This window comes from Neoarius graeffei, chromosome 20 (genome assembly GCF_027579695.1).
Source record: "Neoarius graeffei isolate fNeoGra1 chromosome 20, fNeoGra1.pri, whole genome shotgun sequence".
NCBI classification, from domain to species: Eukaryota; Metazoa; Chordata; class Actinopteri; order Siluriformes; family Ariidae; genus Neoarius; species Neoarius graeffei.
Genome location: NC_083588.1, coordinates 6,508,772 through 6,530,466, shown reverse-complemented (window position 1 = coordinate 6,530,466; position 21,695 = coordinate 6,508,772). Strand labels below are relative to the sequence as shown.

The 21,695-nt window shown below is 43.5% G+C and overlaps 1 protein-coding gene across 1 annotated transcript; it reads right to left on the bottom strand.

Moving 5' to 3' along the window:
- Positions 1-733: 733 nt before the first annotated feature.
- trak1b (trafficking protein, kinesin binding 1b) lies at positions 734-21,012 on the bottom strand. Its single transcript, XM_060902489.1, has 15 exons — positions 20,837-21,012; positions 17,961-18,037; positions 16,457-16,573; positions 11,519-11,616; positions 11,209-11,317; positions 8,892-8,970; positions 5,406-5,536; positions 5,248-5,322; positions 5,004-5,141; positions 3,565-3,641; positions 2,777-2,989; positions 2,288-2,526; positions 1,928-2,206; positions 1,644-1,746; positions 734-1,487 (listed from the first exon to the last, which is right to left on the bottom strand). Exons 2-15 carry the CDS (start codon positions 18,009-18,011, stop codon positions 734-736), a joined length of 2,463 nt encoding a protein of 820 aa, XP_060758472.1. The 5' UTR covers positions 18,012-18,037; positions 20,837-21,012.
- Positions 21,013-21,695: the final 683 nt, after the last annotated feature.

Sequence of the window (21,695 nt, the reverse complement as noted above, 5' to 3'; positions counted from 1 at the left end):
ATGTTGTTCCCAAGTTTGGTGTGAAAGAACTCGAGGAACCTGCACAGAGCCCTGACCTCAACCCCACCGAACACCTTTGGGAAGAACTGGAACTACACCCCAGACCTCCTCAACCAACATCGGTGCCTGAGCTCACTCATGCTCTTGTGGCTGAATGAACACAAATCCCCACAGCCACGCCCCAAAATCTAGTAGATTCAAAATCAAAATCAAGCTTATTATCATTGCAAAAGGGGGACCAACTTCATATACCTTTGGAATGGGATGTACAGCAAGCATGCTCATCTCATCTCATCTCATCTCTAGCCGCTTTATCCTGTGCTACAGAGTCGCAGGCAAGCTGGAGCCTATCCCAGCTGACTACGGGCGAAAGGCGGGGTACACCCTGGACAAGTTGCCAGGTCATCACAGGGCTCAGCAAGCATGCTGTCTATGGATATGATGATCAGGTGTTGACATTTTGCCCGGTTTAAAGTTTGGTGGGATTTTCTTAATGATATTTCCAGAATTTCCCCCAATATTTTCCCCCTAGGTGTCCGTGAGGGAAGGTGTTAAAGCTCGACTTTGGGCTTTGCACACCAGGGTATGAAATACAAATACAGGATAATGGGAAGACAAGAGAGGACTCTGTTTTCAAGGCAGAGAGTGCTCTCAATCAAATGGGCTGAATTTTGATTGCGGAAGGTGTAACCTAAATACATATAATAGAGTATTTTGAGTGTTTACGCGTCATTTATTTCAGACTAGTCTGCTTGGGAAGTTTCGGAGCGAGGATCAGCTCATCTCCTTGGGGTCCGGGCCCCTTCATTGCCATGCTTGCTCCGACCACTGCTGGGTAGCTCCGATTGCGCCTTAACCCTTCGTTTAGGGGTGTAAAGGGAGAGCCCGTCCTCCTCAGGCCACCCAGAGGGCCCAGGATGGGATGTGGCCCTGAGACCCCACTGGCTCCAGGACTTGCCAGCCCCAGCCTCTTTAGCTTATCCACCAGGTTCAGGTTGTACACGCTGACATCCGTCTGGCTCTCACAATCCCTCGCCTGGGTCCCCCCCGCGACTTCTTTCAGAATGGACCGTGCTGGCTTGGAGGCTAGGAAGTTCTCATAGGACGGGCTTTTGAATGAAAAGTCAGCAGGGTTGTCTGGATCGACAGCATGGGGGCTTGGAGTGTGTCGGGCAGGGGAGTTTGGTGGAGTGGAGGGTTTCTGAGAGTCCAGAGGGGACGATGGAGGGAGCACGGAGGTGGATAAATGGACACCACCGCTCGCCCTGTCCCAGCTCCGCGGCTGATAGACCGCTGCAGAGATCCCACGCTCCTGTAGGAGTCGCACTAACCCCAAAGATGTACTGAAGGTCTTTGTAGAGTCACGTAAGTTGGTGAAGGACTGGGACTGGGACAGGCTTAAGCGACGTGGCGTGCAGGGCGTGGCCGCGGGGGTGGAGCGAAGGCTGGACGACATCACACATGAGGAGGTGGGAGCAGGGTTGAGACTGAGAGAATGAAAAAGAATACAAATGAGTCCTGGCAGTTTGTTTTTGATGTTTAGGGTTCTAACTTTGTATTTTAATGTAAAAATTAAAAAAAAAAAGAAAAAAAAAAGCATTTGCATTCAAGTGAATTTCTCATGAAAGAGCAGACTGACTGACCTGGGAGTGAGTCTGGTGACCTCGTCAGATGGGTGGAGGATCCTGCAGGTTGTGAAAGTGTAGGTGGAGCTGGTGTGGGCCATGCACTTACCTGGGTAGTGCACTGCAAAACAAGCAATAAAATCTCATTTGAATACTTTTTTTCAACAGAGTACAGAATGTAGAAATTAATCTGGACAACCTATTACTGAAATACATGACCATCCTCACACGAACATGAAATACTAAAACTAGACGTTGTGTGTTGCTGGATACACGGTCTTATTGAACTACAGTGACCCCACCTGAGAACTCTGCAGAAGCATGGCCAGTGCTGAGGCAGGGGGACGGAGAGGCTGAGGGGGCATGGCCAAGGCCAGGATTGGCCAGAGTGGTCGTGGTGGGAAGGTTCTGGAAGTACTGCTCTCCTGGCTCGTCCTCCTCAAAGTCACTGTAGTGATAGACTTCCTCTAGATCGAGTTCCAGGGGACGGAAACCTTTTGGGACGACACCGGGACGGGTGTCCAAAATCCCGCCGAGGTTAGGCTGAGCTAACTGCTGCCACTGCTGCAAGGTGACGGAGCCTGAGAGAAAGAAATCAACATGGTATGTTTTCCCTTTGGTGAACGTTTCACACTTTACCCACAATGGCTGAAGTTTCTCACCTTCCAACGGTTTGACAATCTGCAGCTTGTCTGGGAGGTAAGGTCGGCTCGGCCACACACCCAGTGACATGATACTCTCTCCAGACACGATGCCATGAAGTGGAGCATCATGGTGCCTCCTTTCACGCGCCTCCTCAAAGAAACGCCGCTCGCTCAGGCAGTTCTGACGGCGCAGTGAGAGTCGGCGTAACGCTTGCTTCAGGTCTTCCGAGCTGGAACGCTTCTCAGGGCCCTCTGAACTGTTGGCCGAGGAAAAACATGCCACATGCGCGCACACAAGAATTTTTTTTTATCAACCAGAACGTACAGCTACCCGATTCGGAAAAATATAAGCTTGTAATTATGGACTTTGCAGTCACAAAGCAAATGTCATAGCAGCCGTGCAAATCTACAGAAGCTCTGGGTACCAAACATTCCTGGTTGTTTCCCAAAATCATTAATTTGCATGATAATTAATGCTTCGAGGAGTCGGTGTTAAGCCCCTCCCACCTGGCATCTGTTGACTCCGCCTCTAGCAGCATGCTCTGTTCACGGTTATCAAGGGCAGCCAGGTTGTCAGTGCTGGAGTCAGAGAGGGCAGAACTTGGAGACAAGAGCACCTGATTGGACCCTGGGATATTAGCAGAAGGTGGAGCTGGCGAGCGTTGCCTGACTGATTGGTTAATGTTTTTAACCGTCTCAAACACACGCTTGTGACGCACCCTGCAATCACACACATGTATAATCAGAGGGAAAAAAAGCTCCTAAAATGTTATAAAGGTGTCAACTTATGACATGCTTCATGAAAGGGAAGTATGAGAGAAAAAAAGAATGTCAATTATTATTAGTAGTAGTAGTAGTAGTAGTAGTAGTAGTAGTAGTAGTATTGACTGCTTCAAAGGAGTGTGAAGTGCCTACACATGACCACATGAGTGGCCACTTGCAGCACAAGAGGAAGTGTGTGGAGCAGGAAGTGATGTCGGACAAATAGTTTCCCAAAGATATGACATTTTATGGTTAGTCAGTCATCAGATTGAGAACTGTCACGTGAATCAGGGAAACGTCAGTTCCAGCTCATCTAATCAATAACGTGAAATCTTTATGTTGGTCAAAAGCAACATTTGTAAATGGTTTCATTGGTGAAGATCTCAATGCATTCTGGGTGACGTCTTGTAGAACTCAACTTACGAAGACATGTCATTCGAGAAGGGGTTAAAATGGAAAAAAAGAAAGACTTCAATGAGGTTGTGTGAAAGGTAACGCTGGAAAAACAATGTGGAAAAATCAAAGCTTCATACTTTTGCTCCTCGTGTTCAGGGTGCTCGTGAGTCAACTCCATCCTCATCGTGCCCTCAATTTCAGCGGCCAGAGAGTCCTGACACACACACACACACACACACACACACACACACACACACACACACACACACAGTTGTTTTACGTTCCGTGTCAGGCCCTTTCACTGCCATCATAATTAACACCCAGGCTTGTCATATTTGAGTCCGACTCGTGCCCTAATTTTAAGGACTCGTGTCTTGATTTGGACTTGAACACTGATGATTTGGACTCTGACTCGTGCATTAACTGCATTCAGACTCATAAATCGGAGACAAGGACTCGGATTTTTTCTTTATTTTTTGTAAAATGCCATAATAATTTGGCATAAGATATTTATATCTACATTATTTTTTATACGAATTTCATGCAAGAGAATGCACATTCACCTGTTCATACATCACGGTCAGGAACAAACTAACATTAATGGCACTAAAATGCCTGGAGAGAACGCCCTTAGGATTGTCTGTTTTGCTTATACAGACTTCTCGTGCGGTGGGAAAAAATGCACTGCTGTGTGTTCCATATGGAGAAGCACTATCGAGGAGACAACAGGGACAACCTCGAACTTCAATTGTCATTTGGCAAGACTCCACCCAGAGAAGGAAGTGACACGCTACGTTCATTGCCCTGTTGATAGTGGGGCTTGCTGACTGATGAACTAGCTAGTGTTAACCCTCTCTCATGTTATTTTCTCTGTTGATAGTGGGCGGGGCTTGCTGAGCAATGAACAAGCTTTTTATCTGTAGCCTATTAACTAAAACAGGGCAGTCGAGCAGGAACGTTAGTCCAACACAGTAGCAAAGACGGTTTCAGAGAAAGGCAGCAACAGCCACCGTCAAATGGTGCGGTTAGAGTCTTGTTCTTGGACTCGACTCGGCTCAGGAGTGGACTCGAGTTGAAATTTTCTTTAATGACTTGGACTTGAACACTGGGGACTTGAGACTGGACTCAGACTCGAGGTTTAGTGACTCGACTACAACACTGTTAACACCATGCGGCAGCTATCCTGAACTAATCACCAAAAGGAAACCTTTTGAAGTCATCCTCGTTTGGTCATCCAAATGCCACCACATGATCAAACCTGGCAGATATTCCAATCCCGTACACACAGGCTTTCTGACTTTCTGAGAGAAATCATTCCGAGAGAAATCATTCTAGCGCACGATGGAGGTCAAGCATTATTTAGCTCACTGAATACACAATTATCCTTTTGAGGGTGTATTCCCGTCTCACGCCCATCATTCCCGGGACAGGCACCGGATCTCCCACAACACGGACCACGCTAAAGCAGCTACTGAATATGAGTGAATGAATGAATGGATGAATACATATTGAACATATTGTTATATTAAGCAGTAATGCAAGATAATAGTGTGTGTGTGCACATGTGTGTGTGTACCATTGGAAACAGTCCAAGAGGATGATAACGCCGCGGTGTTCCAGCAGACACACTCCTGTTCCGTAGGTTTTTCAGCTCTTCCTGGGCTTCATGCAGCATCTCGATACACTCCAAATACTTTTCGCCCAGCTCCTGAAGCTGTGTTTTGACAAACAGTTGTATAATTATTATAACAAATCTAAAATCATCAAATAAAATAATAATAAAAGACAAGAAACGGTGTAACATCGTAGATCCGATGCACCTCAGCTGTGAGTTGCCTCTGGGCGTCTTTCGCCGCCACCAGATGCTGAGAGAGCTCCTCATTCTCCAGAGCATACTGTCAATACAGACAAGCACAAACGAATGAGAATGTTATTTTTCTTTTGAATCTGAGCAATTTTTTTGAGTGCAGATGCTCACCGTTTTGGCCTTTTTCTGCAAGTCGACAACCTTCGAGAGCAAGTGTGTGATTTCCTCCTGCTGGCGAGCTGCATCCTCCGTCTTCCTGCTCAGCTCCTCTGCTATGGTGGAGATCTGCAGACTGGACTGTCCTGGAAACCATAGGGTTGAATGAAGCACACGGAGTGAGTGTTTCATACAGAAATTGCACACAGTGGAGTTCAGACAAAACTACATATTTATGCGCAATTAAGAAGTTGCGTCAGACGTACGCACATGCATGGGGTGGAGTTTGAGTAAAACAGAGGCGTGTCTTAGTTGTGCATGAGATTTGAGCACATTTTTTCTGGTGTAACATTGGCTCAAGCAAGGAACGGTATTTTGTCAGGCACCACCGACCGACAATTAATTTACAAAAAAAAAGCTAAATAATTGGATGTGCTGGATCGAGTGCTATTTTTATAAGCCATATTGTTGAATCACATAATTCAATTTCTGTACTGTCAATACACTTCACTTAATGGCCAATTTAATATACAGTGGGGCAAAAAAGTATTTAGTCAGCCACCAATTGTGCAAGTTCTCCCACTTAAAAAGATGAGAGAGGCCTGTAATTTTCATCATAGGTACACTTCAGCTATGAGAGACAGAATGGGGGGAAAGAATCCAGGAAATCACATTGTAGGATTTTTAATGAATTAATTGGCAAATTCCTCTGTAAAATAAGTATTTGGTCACCTACAAACAAGCAAGATTTCTAGCTCTCACAGACCTGTAACAACTTCTTTAAGAGGCTCCTCTGTCCTCCACTCGTTACCTGTATTAATGGCACCTGTTTGAACTCGTTATCAGTATAAAAGACACCTGTCCACAACCTCAAACAGTCACACTCCAAACTCCACTATGGCCAAGACCAAAGAGCTGTCAAAGGACACCAGAAACAAAATTGTAGACCTGCACCAGGCTGGGAAGACTGAATCTGCAATAGGTAAGCAGCTTGGTGTGAAGAAATCAACTGTGGGAGCAATTATTAGAAAATGGAAGACATACAAGACCACTGATAATCTCCCTTGATCTGGGGCTCCACGCAAGATCTCACCCCGTGGGGTCAAAATGATCACAAGAACGGTGAGCAAAAATCCCAGAACCACACGGGGGGACCTAGTGAATGACCTGCAGAGAGCTGGGACCAAAGTAACAAAGGCTACAATCAGTAACACACTACGCCGCCAGGGACTCAAATCCTGCAGTGCCAGATGTGTCCCCCTGCTTAAGCCAGTACATGTCCAGGCTAGAGAGCATTTGGATGATCCAGAAGAGGATTGGGAGAATGTCATATGGTCAGATGAAACCAAAATAGAACTTTTTGGTAAAAACTCAACTTGTCGTGTTTGGAGGAGAAAGAATGCTGAGTTGCATCCAAAGAACACCATACCTACTGTGAAGCATGGGGGTGGAAACATCATGCTTTGGGGATGTTTTTCTGCAAAGGGACCAGGACGACTGATCCGTGTAAAGGAAAGAATGAATGGGGCCATGTATCGTGAGATTTTGATTGAAAACCTCCTTCCACCAGCAAGGGCATTGAAGATGAAACGTGGCTGGGTCTTTCAGCATGACAATGATCCCAAACACACCACCCGGGCAACGAAGGAGTGGCTTCGTAAGAAGCATTTCAAGGTCCTGGAGTGGCCTAGCCAGTCTCCAGATCTCAACCCCATAGAAAATCTTTGGAGGGAGTTGAAAGTCCGTGTTGCCCAGCGACAGCCCCAAAACATCACTGCTCTAGAGGAGATCTGCATGGAGGAATGGGCCAAAATACCAGCAACAGTGTGTGAAAACCTTGTGAAGACTTACAGAAAACGTTTGACCTCTGTCATTGCCAACAAAAGGTATATAACAAAGTATTGAGATGAACTTTTGTTATTGACCAAATACTTATTTTCCACCATAATTTGCAAATAAATTCTTTAAAAATCAGACAATGTGATTTTCTGGATTTTTTTTTTTCTCATTTTGTCTCTCATAGTGGAGGTATACCTATGATGAAAATTGCAGGCCTCTCTCATCTTTTTAAGTGGGAGAACTTGCACAATTGGTGACTGACTAAATACTTTTTTGCCCCACTGTAAACTTGTTCTTGATTCTAAGATCCCTGTTCTTGGCTGCAGGAGTGGAACCCAATGTGATCTTCTGCTGTTGCATGCTACGATGCTTTTCTGCTCACCACGGTTGTAAAGAGTTTCTATGAGTTACTATATCCTTCCTGGCAAAAACAAACGCTCGAACCAATCTGTCCAGTTTCCTCGGAGCTCTCTTATCAACAAGGCGCTTGTTTCCACCCACAGAACTGTTGCTCGCTCACTCACTTGATGTTCTTTTGTTTTTCACATCATTCTGTGTAAACTCGAGAGACGGTTGTGTGTGAAAACCCCAGGAGATCAGCAGTTTCTGAAACACTCAAACCAGTCCATCTGGCTCAAACCAACACCCATGCCACAATGAAAGAAAGTCACACTTTGAGATCACAATTTTTCAATTCTGATGTTTGAACACTGTGAACATGAACTGAAGCTCTTGATTTGTATCTGCATGATTTTATGCATCATGCTGCTGTCAAGGGATCGGCTGATTAGAGAACTGCATCAAACAGCAGGTGGATGGGTGTACCTAATAATGTGGCCATTGAGTGTAGATTCCTGTTAGATTTATATCAATGCTCACTCATTCATCATCTCATTCATATCATTATATTAGCCCTTTTTATTTTTTAATTGCTTTCATGGTACATTTATGAAATTTAAGAGCAAAGAAAAATATGCTCTTTCCTTCTTCAGTCCGCATTTTCTATCCCTCGTTTTTTCAGAGATGTGTTTAAAGGTGGTGATCTAGACTTGACTGAGAAACAATCTCAGACACTTCTGCAATAAATAAATAAATAAAACCTCTGGCCAGGCGGCATGGTGGTGTAGTGGTTAGCGCTGTCGCCTCACAGCAAGAAGGTCCGGGTTCGAGCCCCGTGGCCGGTGAGGGCCTTTCTGTGTGGAGTTTGCATGTTCTCCCCGTGTCCGCGTGGGTTTCCTCCGGGTGCTCCGGTTTCCCCCACAGTCCAAAGACATGCAGGTTAGGTTAACTGGTGACTCTAAATTGAGCGTAGGTGTGAATGTGAGTGTGAATGGTTGTCTGTGTCTATGTGTCGGCCCTGTGATGACCTGGCGACTTGTCCAGGGTGTACCCCGCCTTTCGCTCGTAGTCAGCTGGGATAGGCTCCAGCTTGCCTGCGACCCTGTAGAACAGGATAAAGCGGCTAGAGATAATGAGATGAGAAACCTCTGGACACTTCGGAGTTCTGAACCACATGTAGAAAAATTCCAGAATCTGAAACGTGCCAAGAAAATGGACTTAAGCACCTGCGTATCTCAACTCTGAATAGAGGTAACTTTCCCCATGTAAATACTGAAGTATTTCTTGGACTTAAGTCATCAACTTGTGGCTTGTTTAACTTACTGAGTTCCTTCACACAGTCGTTCACCAGCTGCTGCTCTTTCTCTTCATACGTCTCTGTCTCGGACTTCAGATGGCTCGCCTAAATGGACAAACACACACCTTTTTGAACACAATAACTGGCTGATGTCATTTGAGGATGTTGGACTGTACAATGTAAAAAATTACACTGCGTTCCCTCGGTGACCTTCTCTTGAGAATTTCCACAGGTACATGCAAAGTGCAGAAGGTTATTTTGCGGGAAGCCACTGCCAAATGGTTAGAGACGCAGCTTTGGGACCAAAAGGTCACTGGTTCAATTTCCTGGACCAGCAGGAATGGCTGAAGAGCAAGGCACCTAACCGAACCCCCAGGCTGCTCTGGGTATGTTGTACATCTGGAAAAGAGCATTTGCTAAATGCCAATAATGTAATGCCTGATGTGGAGATCTGCATTTCGGTCAAATGTCACGTCTCTGATGTCACAAGTACGCTGCTGCATGTTTCACGAGCTCCCTGACCCGTTGTCACTTTGATACACAAGACCAGTTGTTGTAGTCAAGTCACTAAACCTCGAGTCCGACTCTAGTCTCGAGTCCCCAGTGTTCAAGTCGAAGTCAAGGCCACGTCATGAAAGAAAATTTCGAGTCAAGTCTGAGTCGAATGCACTATTGATCCGAGTCGAGTCTGAGAACAAGACTCTTACCGCACCATTTGACGGTGGCTGTTGCTGCCTTTATGTAAAAGCGTCTCTGCTACTGTGTTGGATTAACGTTCCTGCTCGACTGCCCCATTTTAGTTAATAGGCTACAGATAAAAAACTTGTTCATCGCTCAGCAAGCCCCGCCCACTATCAACAGGGCAAATAACATGAGAGAGGGTTAACACTAGCGAGTTCATCAGTCAGCAAGCCCCACTATCAACAGAGCAATGAACATAGCGCGTCACTTCCTTCTCTGGGTGTGGTCTTGCCAAATGACGATTGAAGTTCGAGGTTGTCCCCATCGTCCCCTTGATAGTTCTTCTACATATGGAACACATACTGTAGCAGTGCATTTTTTCCCACTGCACAAGAAGTCTGTGTAAGCAAAGCGGACAATCCGAGGGGCGTCTCTCCAGGCATTTTAGCGCCATTAATGTTAGTTTGTTCCTGAACATGACATATGAACAGGTGAATGTGCATTCTCTTGCACAAAATTAATATAAAAATTAATGTCGATGTAAATATAAATATCTCATCTCATTATCTCTAGCCGCTTTATCCTTCTACAGGGTCGCAGGCAAGCTGGAGCCTATCCCAGCTGACTACGGGCGAAAGGCGGGGTACACCCTGGACAAGTCGCCAGGTCATCACAGGGCTGACACATAGACACAGACAACCATTCACGCTCACATTCACACCTACGGTCAATTTAGAGTCACCAGTTAACCTAACCTGCATGTCTTTGGACTGTGGGGGAAACCGGAGCACCCGGAGGAAACCCACGCGGACACGGGGAGAACATGCAAACTCCACACAGAAAGGCCCTCGCCGGCCACGGGGCTCGAACCCAGGACCTTCTTGCTGTGAGGCGATAGCGCTAACCACTACACCACCGTGCCGCCCTAAATATAAATATCTTATGCCAAATTATAATGGCATGTTACAAAAAATAAAGAAAAAAATCCGAGTCCTCATCTCCAATTTACGAGTCCGAATGCAGTTAACGCACGAGTCCGAGTCGTCAGTGCTCAAGTCCAAGTCAAGTCATGAGTCCTTAAAATTAGGGCACGAGTCAGACTCGAGTACTACAAGCCTGACAAGACCTGCAGAATTGTTGATGTGTGGGTCTAAGATCAATAGGTACTTTATTGATCCTGAAGGAAATTTAGGACGGAGGTACTGGCAAGGCATCGGCACCAGAAGTGGAAGTGATATCGCCTGGGTGAGAACGTGGGCTGGAATATGCAAATTTTGTGGCGTGAATATTTATGAGTCTCAATTGTTATGAAACACTCCAGGATTCTGGAACTAGCCCATTTTTCTGCCCTCTTCTGCATCTGCAGGATTTGTATCTGAAGGTGGATACAACAGTGTTTGAAGTTCACAATATGTCATTTCCATGTACCAAACTCCTTTTTTTTTTCAAGTGTGCCAGTGTAAACATCGATTTCCACTTGATGTTACACTGTTAACAAGGCAGGGGTGTTTCTTGTATGGAGACACTTATTGAACATTTATGGAAGGATTATCCAGTGTCAGCGCTTTGTAACAGTCAGATGTAAAGCTAAAACTTGACGCTCGAATTTTGAAAGGATCTCTTCTGTAACCATACGTGTCATCCTGTGTGTCCGATACACACCTCTGATCGGAGAGAAAGGTTCTCCTCCTCCAGGTCTCTGAGTTTCCTCTGAAGCACATCCGCATTGGAGCCACTCGGGAAAGGCAACGTCGTCCTGCCACGCCGACCCCTGACCCGGCACACATACACAACAGACACAGAGCAGCTCGTTTGTACAATTACTGTATTACAGCAAGACAGAGCACAGGAATGGCAGGGGCGTACTTATTATTCACAAAGCCATGTTTACACTGAGAACATACACATAGACGTGAACATGGACTTCTATTTGTATTTTCATTTTTAGCTTTTTATGAAAAAAAAGACGAACGATGGAGGCGTGGCATCCTCCTCGCTCTCCTCTGTTGTGTTGGTGTAGAAATGCAAAAGCTCATCTTTCAGATTTAGCTCATGATGGAGCTGGGCCACCTAAAAAAGAGAGAGAGAGAATCATCCCAAATGCGAGGCATGACGAGTTGCTGTTCTTGCACAAACATTTGCTGAAACCAGAGAATATTTAGAATCAGTTCAGATAATTGAAAAAAGTGATGGAGTTACTTGTAGAATACAAATAAGAATACTAATAATTTTATCAAACTCTAGCATTTGCGCTTTTACGTCCTGCATATTTGTGCGAACTGCTAATTTGATAGTTAGCTAGCAGAATGTGAATTTGTCTTAACTGCTAGTTTTCTAGTGAGCTAACATCCTGTTTATTTGCGTGAGCTGCAAGTTTTCTAGTGAGCTAGCATACTGTGTATTTGTGTGAACTGCTCATTTGCGAGTGAGCTAGCATCCTGTTTATTTGTGTGAACTGTTAATTTGCACGTTAGCGAGCATCCTGTTTATTTGAGTGAGCGGCAAATTTTCTAGTGAGCTAGCATACTGTGTATTTGTGTGAACTGCTCATTTGCACGTTAGTGAGCATCCTGTTTATTTGTGTGAACTGTTAATTTGCACGTTAGTGAGCATCCCGTTTATTTGTGTGAACTGCTAATTTGCACGTTAGTGAGCATCCTGTTTATTTGAGTGAGTGGCAAATTTTCTAGTGAGCTAGCATACTGTGTATTTGTGTCATCTGCTAATTTGCACGTGAGTGAGCATCCTGTTTATTTGTGTGAACTGTTAATTTGCACGTTAGTGAGCATCCTGTTTATTTGTGTGAACTGCTAATTTGCAAGTTAGTGAGCATCCTGTTTATTTGCGTGAGCTGCAAGTTTTCTAGTGAGCTAGCATACTGTTTATTTGTGTGAACTGCTAATTTGCGAGTGAGCTAGCATCCTGTTTATTTGTGTGAACTGTTAATTTGCACGTTAGTGAGCATCCTGTTTATTTGTGTGAACTGCTAATTTGCAAGTTAGTGAGCATCCTGTTTATTTGCGTGAGCTGCAAGTTTTCTAGTGAGCTAGCATACTGTTTATTTGTGTGAACTGCTAATTTGCGAGTGAGCTAGCATCCTGTTTATTTGTGTGAACTGTTAATTTGCAAGTTAGTGAGCATCCTGTTTATTTGCATGAGCTGCAAGTTTTCTAGTGAGCTAGCATACTGTGTATTTGTGTGAACTGCTAATTTGCACGTGAGTGAGCTAGCATCCTGTTTATTTGTGTGAACTGCTAATTTGCAAGTCAGTGAGCATCCTGTTTATTTGCGTGAGCTGCAAGTTTTCTAGTGAGCTAGCATACTGTGTATTTGTGTGAACTGCTAATTTGCACGTGAGTGAGCTAGCATCCTGTTTATTTGTGCGAACTGCTAATTTGCACGTGAGTGAGCTAGCATCCTGTTTATTTGTGTGGACTGCTAATTTGCAAGTTAGTGAGCATCCTGTTTATTTGCATGAGCTGCAAGTTTTCTAGTGAGCTAGCATACTGTGTATTTGTGTGAACTGCTAATTTGCAAGTCAGTGAGCATCCTGTTTATTTGCGTGAGCTGCAAGTTTTCTAGTGAGCTAGCATACTGTGTATTTGTGTGAACTGCTAATTTGCACGTGAGTGAGCTAGCATCCTGTTTATTTGTGCGAACTGCTAATTTGCACGTGAGTGAGCTAGCATCCTGTTTATTTGTGTGGACTGCTAATTTGCAAGTTAGTGAGCATCCTGTTTATTTGCATGAGCTGCAAGTTTTCTAGTGAGCTAGCATACTGTGTATTTGTGTGAACTGCTAATTTGCACGTGAGTGAGCTAGCATCCTGTTTATTTGTGCGAACTGCTAATTTGCACGTGAGTGAGCTAGCATCCTGTTTATTTGTGTGAACTGCTAATTTGCGAGTTAGTGAGCATCCTGTTTATTTGCGTGAGCTGCAAGTTTTCTAGTGAGCTAACATATTGTGTATTTGTGTGAACTGCTAATTTGCACGTGAGTGAGCTAGCATCCTGTTTATTTGTGCGAACTGCTAATTTGCGAGTTAGTGAGCATCCTGTTTATTTGCGTGAGCTGCAAGTTTTCTAGTGAGCTAACATATTGTGTATTTGTGTGAACTGCTAATTTGCACGTGAGTGAGCTAGCATCCTGTTTATTTGTGTGAACTGCTAATTTGCAAGTTAGTGAGCATCCTGTTTATTTGCATGAGCTGCAAGTTTTCTAGTGAGCTAGCATACTGTGTATTTGTGTGAACTGCTAATTTGCACGTGAGTGAGCATCCTGTTTATTTGTGTGAACTGCTAATTTGCAAGTCAGTGAGCATCCTGTTTATTTGCGAGAGCTGCAAGTTTTCTAGTGAGCTAACATACTGTGTATTTGTGTGAACTGCTAATTTGCACGTGAGTGAGCTAGCATCCTGTTTATTTGTGCAAACTGCTAATTTGCACGTGAGTGAGCTAGCATCCTGTTTATTTGTGTGAACTGCTAATTTGCAAGTTAGTGAGCATCCTGTTTATTTGCATGAGCTGCAAGTTTTCTAGTGAGCTAGCATACTGTGTATTTGTGTGAACTGCTAATTTGCACGTGAGTGAGCTAGCATCCTGTTTATTTGTGCGAACTGCTAATTTGCACGTGAGTGAGCTAGCATCCTGTTTATTTGTGTGAACTGCTAATTTGCACATGCGTGAGCTAGCATCCTGTTTATTTGTGCGAACTGCTAATTTGCACGTGAGTGAGCTAGCATCCTGTTTATTTGTGTGAACTGCTAATTTGCGAGTTACTGAGCATCCTGTTTATTTGCGTGAGCTGCATGTTTTCTAGTGAGCTAGCATACTGTGTATTTGTGTGAACTGCTAATTTGCACGTGAGTGAGCTAGCATCCTGTTTATTTGTGCGAACTGCTAATTTGCACGTGCGTGAGCTAGCATCCTGTTTATTTGTGCGAACTGCTAATTTGCGAGTTACTGAGCATCCTGTTTATTTGCGTGAGCTGCATGTTTTCTAGTGAGCTAGCATACTGTGTATTTGTGTGAACTGCTAATTTGCACGTGAGTGAGCTAGCATCCTGTTTATTTGTGTGAACTGCTAATTTGCACGTGAGTGAGCATTCTGTTTATTTGTGTGAACTGCTAATTTGCAAGTCAGTGAGCATCCTGTTTATTTGCGTGAGCTGCAAGTTTTCTAGTGAGCTAACATACTGTGTATTTGTGTGAACTGCTAATTTGCGAGTTACTGAGCATCCTGTTTATTTGCGTGAGCTGCATGTTTTCTAGTGAGCTAGCATACTGTGTATTTGTGTGAACTGCTAATTTGCACGTGAGTGAGCTAGCATCCTGTTTATTTGTGCGAACTGCTAATTTGCACGTGCGTGAGCTAGCATCCTGTTTATTTGTGCGAACTGCTAATTTGCGAGTTACTGAGCATCCTGTTTATTTGCGTGAGCTGCATGTTTTCTAGTGAGCTAGCATACTGTGTATTTGTGTGAACTGCTAATTTGCACGTGAGTGAGCTAGCATCCTGTTTATTTGTGTGAACTGCTAATTTGCACGTGAGTGAGCATTCTGTTTATTTGTGTGAACTGCTAATTTGCAAGTCAGTGAGCATCCTGTTTATTTGCGTGAGCTGCAAGTTTTCTAGTGAGCTAACATACTGTGTATTTGTGTGAACTGCTAATTTGCGAGTGAGCTAGCATCCTGTTTATTTGTGTGAACTGCTAATTTGCGAGTGAGCTAGCATCCTGTTTATTTGTGTGAACTGCTGATTTGCGAGTTAGTGAGCATCCTGTTTATTTGCGTGAGCTGCAAGTTTTCTAGTGAGCTAGCATACTGTGTATTTGTGTGAACTGCTAATTTGCACGTGAGTGAGCTAGCATCCTGTTTATTTGTGTGAACTGCTAATTTGCGAGTGAGCTAGCATCCTGTTTATTTGTGTGAACTGTTAATTTGCAAGTTAGTGAGCATCCTGTTTATTTGCATGAGCTGCAAGTTTTCTAGTGAGCTAGCATACTGTGTATTTGTGTGAACTGCTAATTTGCACGTGAGTGAGCTAGCATCCTGTTTATTTGTGCGAACTGCTAATTTGCACGTGAGTGAGCTAGCATCCTGTTTATTTGTGTGAACTGCTAATTTGCAAGTGAGTGAGCATCCTGTTTATTTGCGTGAGCTGCAAGTTTTCTAGTGAGCTAGCATACTGTGTATTTGTGTGAACTGCTAATTTGCACGTGAGTGAGCTAGCATCCTGTTTATTTGTGTGAACTGCTAATTTGCATGTGAGTGAGCATTCTGTTTATTTGTGTGAACTGCTAATTTGCATGTGAGTGAGCATCCTGTTTATTTGTGTGAACTGCTAATTTGCAAGTCAGTGAGCATCCTGTTTATTTGCGTGAGCTGCAAGTTTTCTAGTGAGCTAACATACTGTTTATTTGTGTGAACTGCTAATTTGCGAGTGAGCGAGCATCCTGTTTATTTGTGTGAACCGCTAGTTTTCTCGTGAGCTAGCACACTGTGTATTTGTGCAAACTGTTAATTTGAAAGTCAGTTTGTATTCTGTTTATGTGAACAGCTAGTTTGCTAATTTGCTCGCATATGGTTTGTGTGAAATGCGAATTTGAAAGTTAACTAGCATACTGTTGGTTTGTGTGAGCTTGCATCCTTTTTATTTGTATGGACTGTGATAATACCAGTTAGCTCACTGTTTATTTTTGTGAACCTCTAATTTACCAGTTAGCTAGCATGCTGTACATATTCTCCACCAAAGTGCCAGGCTTTGACGTTTTCTCAATAGCTCTTACTTATTAAAAACGTCTTTTATTACAAACTGGTAAACATTAGCATTGATACAAATATCGTCATCCATGTGAAGATGAAGAGTCTGATAGTCTGCTTGAAGGAAGCTCGGTTCTGATTGGTCTCACCTCCTCTCTGATGTTCCCCACTTGTTCCTCCAGGTACTCGTTCTGCTCGGATAAAGTCTGGTTCTTCTTCAGCAGGGACTGGCCGATCCGAGCAGCCAGTTCCAGGTCCCGTTCTTTCTGAACAGCCAGACAGATGTTTCACTCACTCGTGTGCATTTATGCACAAAAAAAGGCCTTCACGTACAATATATTTCCCCAAGATTAGCCACAGGATTACCATCTTTGTATTCCAGACTTAGATAACAGACAAACTGTATTTAAACTTAAAATAATAAGTTTTCTTGGGTCTGGAAAAATAACTGGATTTTCTGGTTTTCAAAATATACATTACCATTTCAAACAGACTTGTATTGCAGACACCTCATCTAAAACTAATCAGAAACCAATTAAAAAATGTGTTGTTATTCAACAAAGAATGTCTGTAATTATTGACATGGTGAAGCTTACTTCATCATGTCAATAATTACAGACATTCTTTTTGAAGTATTTCACATTTTATGGAACGATCTGCAGTGTCAGTGCTTCCCAACAGGCAGAAGTAAAGCTGCAACTTAAGGTTTTCCTCCATGGGAAAGTCTTCGTAGTTGAGGGCATTGTGTTTTACGGTTTCTCTCTCTCTCTCTCTCTCTCTCTCTCTCTCACAAGCTGCATTTTTTCTGTTTGATTAACTTAGAGTTGCAGGCGAGGGAACGTCTATTTGTCAGTACAACATGTCCATCCATCCATTATCTGTAACCGCTTATCCTTTTCTAGACGGTCGCAGGCAAGCTGGAGCCTATCCCAGCTGACTACGGGCGAAAGGCGGGGTACACCCTGGACAAGTCGCCAGGTCATCGCAGGGCTGACACATAGACACAGACAACCATTCACACTCACATTCACACCTACGGTCAATTTAGAGCCACCAATTAGCCTAACCTGCATACCTTTGGACTGTGGGGGAAACTGGAGCACCCGGAGGAAACCCACGCAGACAGCATGGAAACTCCACACAGAAAGGCCCTTGTCAGCTGCTGGGCTCGAACCCAGGACCTTCTTGCTCTGAGGCGACAGTGCTAACCACTACACCACCTCTAGTACAACATGTCATTCTTGAATAAATAAAAATTTAATTTAATGGTTCATTGCTGCGGCATAAGAGGAATAAAACCCTTCAGGATACGTTCAGCTTTGCAACGTGAAACGTTAACGACTTTGCAAATCATGACGATGATATTACTGAGGAATAATGAAACTTGCTGAAAGCTGACAAATAGTATTTATGACATACATCAAACTGTAAAGCAAAAAAGACTTTTCTGATTTATGATTTTGCCTCTGTGGCTGGGTAAGGTTTTTTTTTAATATCTTACACAGAGTTTAATAGAGTCTGTTTAATTGTGCTGGATCTTCACTCTTACATTGATGATCACGTGACTGTCTGTGCATCCTGCTTGCTTGGTTCATTCAAAGTTCATGACTTGATTAAGCACAGAAGAAGATGCATCGGATTTGGACAGCTCACCTCCTCCAGAAGTCTCGTGACAGCATCGATGTCATTGTAGGTCTTAGTCATCTGGCCCACTCGTTCAGCACATAGCACTATGGGAAGGACAGACAGACCTTCCTAAGAATCAGACGTTCTTCTACCAGACTTATCCATGTGATTAAATCTCAACCTTAATTATTTACAGTCATCGTGAAATTCTAGTGTGATGTTGTGATAAGATCGGTGCACTTGCATGTGAACACATGCAAACTATTCCCTGTGTGTCCTCGCAATGCCAACGTCGCAGCATGATTACCCCGGCAACCGCTGCCATGCCAACAGCATCAGTTCAGCTAGCTCTTCTGTTTCAGTCACCCACCCACACACACACACACACATGCACGTCCTTGCAGCTTCAAACGCAGCATGCAAAGAATTCATTTCCTGCCATGATATTTATATTTAAAGCAGTATATCAGGTCAGATTTTCACCCAAAAAAATGAACCATGTTCTCTTGTTCGGCAAACGTTCCAGGACATGTTTCCTGCCTGATTCAAGGCACAACAAGGCAAATTTAACTCACAATTTAAAGAAACTTCCAGCTCCCAGTTTTTTCATCGCACAAACTGCACCTCAACAGTTATATATTTATTTATTTATATTGATCCACATCAGCTTCCCCTTCACAGAAGGGTGCTGTTCTCCCTGTGGTCAAACTTACAATTCCTTAATTTTTTTTTAACATAGACATGCATTTTTACAGACTGTACAAACAAAAACATAAAATAAAAACAAAAACAAAAGAGGAAATAAATTTGTTTCAAATATGTTGGTCCCATCAATTAGTCATCGTACCACATAGCTATCCTATTTATAGAGGAACAGAAAATAATCATATATTTTGAGTAAACAAATACAGTTTTAATTTAATTTTAAAAGCTTTCTCATTTACTTCATTAACCAAAAAACAGGGTAAAGAATTCCACACTAACATTCCTCTATAATGCAGTGTTCTCTGCCCAACCCCTGTTCTGACCAAGCTCCCTCTCCAGAAAGGGCTTCATCAAAAAATTAACTATAAGGGTGCCAATAATTTTGAAACCCCATGTTTTGCAGGAAAATCACTGGAAAACTCTTTGAAGCATTCTTTTTATGTTGGAGAGATGTCATTTGGAGAACCATTGACAGAATAATGGCTTAATTTTGTCTTCAAATGGCAGAAACAGGCTTGCGTAAATTTCACGCCTTTCAGTTGCGTGACGCAAAAATCCTATGACATGAATTAATTTGAATTGACTCAGGTTTGGATTTATTTGTCACTTTTACCTGGAAACAGCCCAAACTTCATATTCATTCAAGTATAAGACACAAAAGAGATGGCATATTACGCACTACATAATGTACTATGCGATGAACCGAGTACTTGAGTATGTAACATTTCAGGGGTTTTTTGTCTCATGGTAACACGTCAAACTCAAGACGTATTTTGCACAAAATGCAAATAACAAATTATCGCAAATTCCAGAGATTTGAAGACCAAATTTCATCGCTCAACTTTTTTTTGCTCCTTATTTGCGTCCACTGTGGAGCACGGTGTCGCGTTCGTGTTCCATCCAGCAGCCTTTCAGGAACGGTTCAGTCACAGCGCCCTCTGGTGGCTGTGCCCTTTCGCTATACAGACTTTGCGGCTGATTTTGCACATCCGCCACGTGTTAATCGTGCACAAGATCGTCTCTGCCGCATTCCATTCAAAATAAATGTATGTAAAAAAATTCAGCACTGAATAAAAATCAGCTTGCAATTTTTTTTCAGTTATCAACTTCAGATATCCTGAGAGAGAGAGATGAGAACAAAACAGAAAAAGATCATGGAAAGAGTGGAAGAGGAGAGCAAGAAAGACAGATCAAGAGTGAGAAAGAAAGAAAGAAAGAAAGAAAGAAAGAAAGAAAGAAAGCGTCCATCTTGACATGCAAAGGACATGTCGAATACACAAACACACACACACTTTACCAATGGTGCAGTCCTTGCTGAAGCACTCCAGTTGTGTGCTCATCCCTCATGCTCCTATGCATCCTCCCACTCTCTCTCTCTCTCTCTCTCTCTCACTGTTGAAAGAGAAATATGTCCTCGAATTCTATTCTCAACCACACAAGCTAGCTAAAGCTCGAAAGCTCCTCGGGCAACAGTGTCATCTGTGGACTGCAAGCGCAAGATACACACAACACCAGAGTGATGCAAGGAGGCGAGAGTGAATGAGAGAGAGAAAGAGAGAGAGGTGATAATTACCCCTCTGCATTCGCCATGTACAAGTTTCCACCTATTTTTAGCACCCCTGGCAGTCCTCTTTCCCCCATCGGTCTCACCATGTCTGTACTTCACATCCTCTGTCCCCGTTACGCACCATAAATACCAGCATGCTCTCATTTCGGCATCACGTCATTAAAGCAAGAAAAAGCCCTCACTTCTTCATCTCTGCCTAAAGAGAGTGATGATTTACAGAGCAGCGCTTTCATCCTTTGGTCTGTCCACTCTGCTCAAACAGATAAGCTTCCCAAGCTACAAGTTGCATGCTAATACCGCTGTCGATGCTCGGACATTTTCACCTCAGAGATCACTAAGTCGCTGTGCCGAGACTCTGCCAGAAAAATGTCCCCTTGTGACATAGACGAAACACACAAACCTGCGAACTTCTCACGGGGATCATGAGCACCAACCATCACATTAGTACCAGAATATGAATATTTCTTTCTGAAAATATTTAGCATGCTTCAAACTGGAGTTCTTCTCCAAAAATACATGTTCATAAGTGTGTGAATCCAGCACTGGGGAGAGTATCTTAAACTGACCCCGCTGGCTTTCCATATCATCCTCACACTTTGATCGTGTGTTCGAGTGACACGTCTGTACTTACAGAAGTAGTTGAGAGTCTCCTCGACCTGCTCAGCGGTCAGGTCGATGTGTGTGTCCGGAGAGATGAGAGGAGTGTGCAACCAGTCGTCGTGCTCATAGCCGTACACGCTGTCGGCCCTCAGCTTGTACACTGGGAGCTTCTCCTCCAACAGGCTGATGATCTCCACCTCAGGGAGCTCGATGCTGTTACACACATCTGCACACAGACATGGGAAAGCAAGAAAGCAAGATAATGACCAAACTAGTCCTTAAAAATAATTGCTTAAGTACACTTTAAAGTAATTCTCCCTTTCAGGCTGCCACAGAGCACCACCTGGTGGCTAGTCATGGAACAACAGTGCTGCAAAGGGAGGATGAATTCAGCAGACCTTCTTGATTCCTTCAGTGTGAGACAAAAAGATGCCTTTGGCAGAATTTTAAGGTCTTGACAATTTCTTAAATGGACTCTTCTACATCATGTATACCCAGGTGCTTCATATGCGGCTGTATTTTTTGATTTTCAAACGTATAAATGCCTCATCTCTACAAACCACAAATACAAAATTAATCATCGCAAACTAAATAAACAGTGAGTACAAATAAGTCAGTCGAAATATGCTGTCTAATTTGCTTTTTAAAATGACCATATGAAAGAAGACTGAGAAAAAACACAAAACTCGCCAAAACTGTTTAAGGACATGCTACACCGCTGGGAACCAGCAGAGGGCAGCAGTGGTGCGCAGTGAGAGCCATTCGCGAGAACTCAGTTACCCAGAATTCTTTGGGCTGATTAACCCGGATTGCCTGCACCTGCCAGGAAGGTTACTTAAACCAAGCACTTGTAGCAACCCTTTATCACACCTTTGTGGAGGAGTGACTGG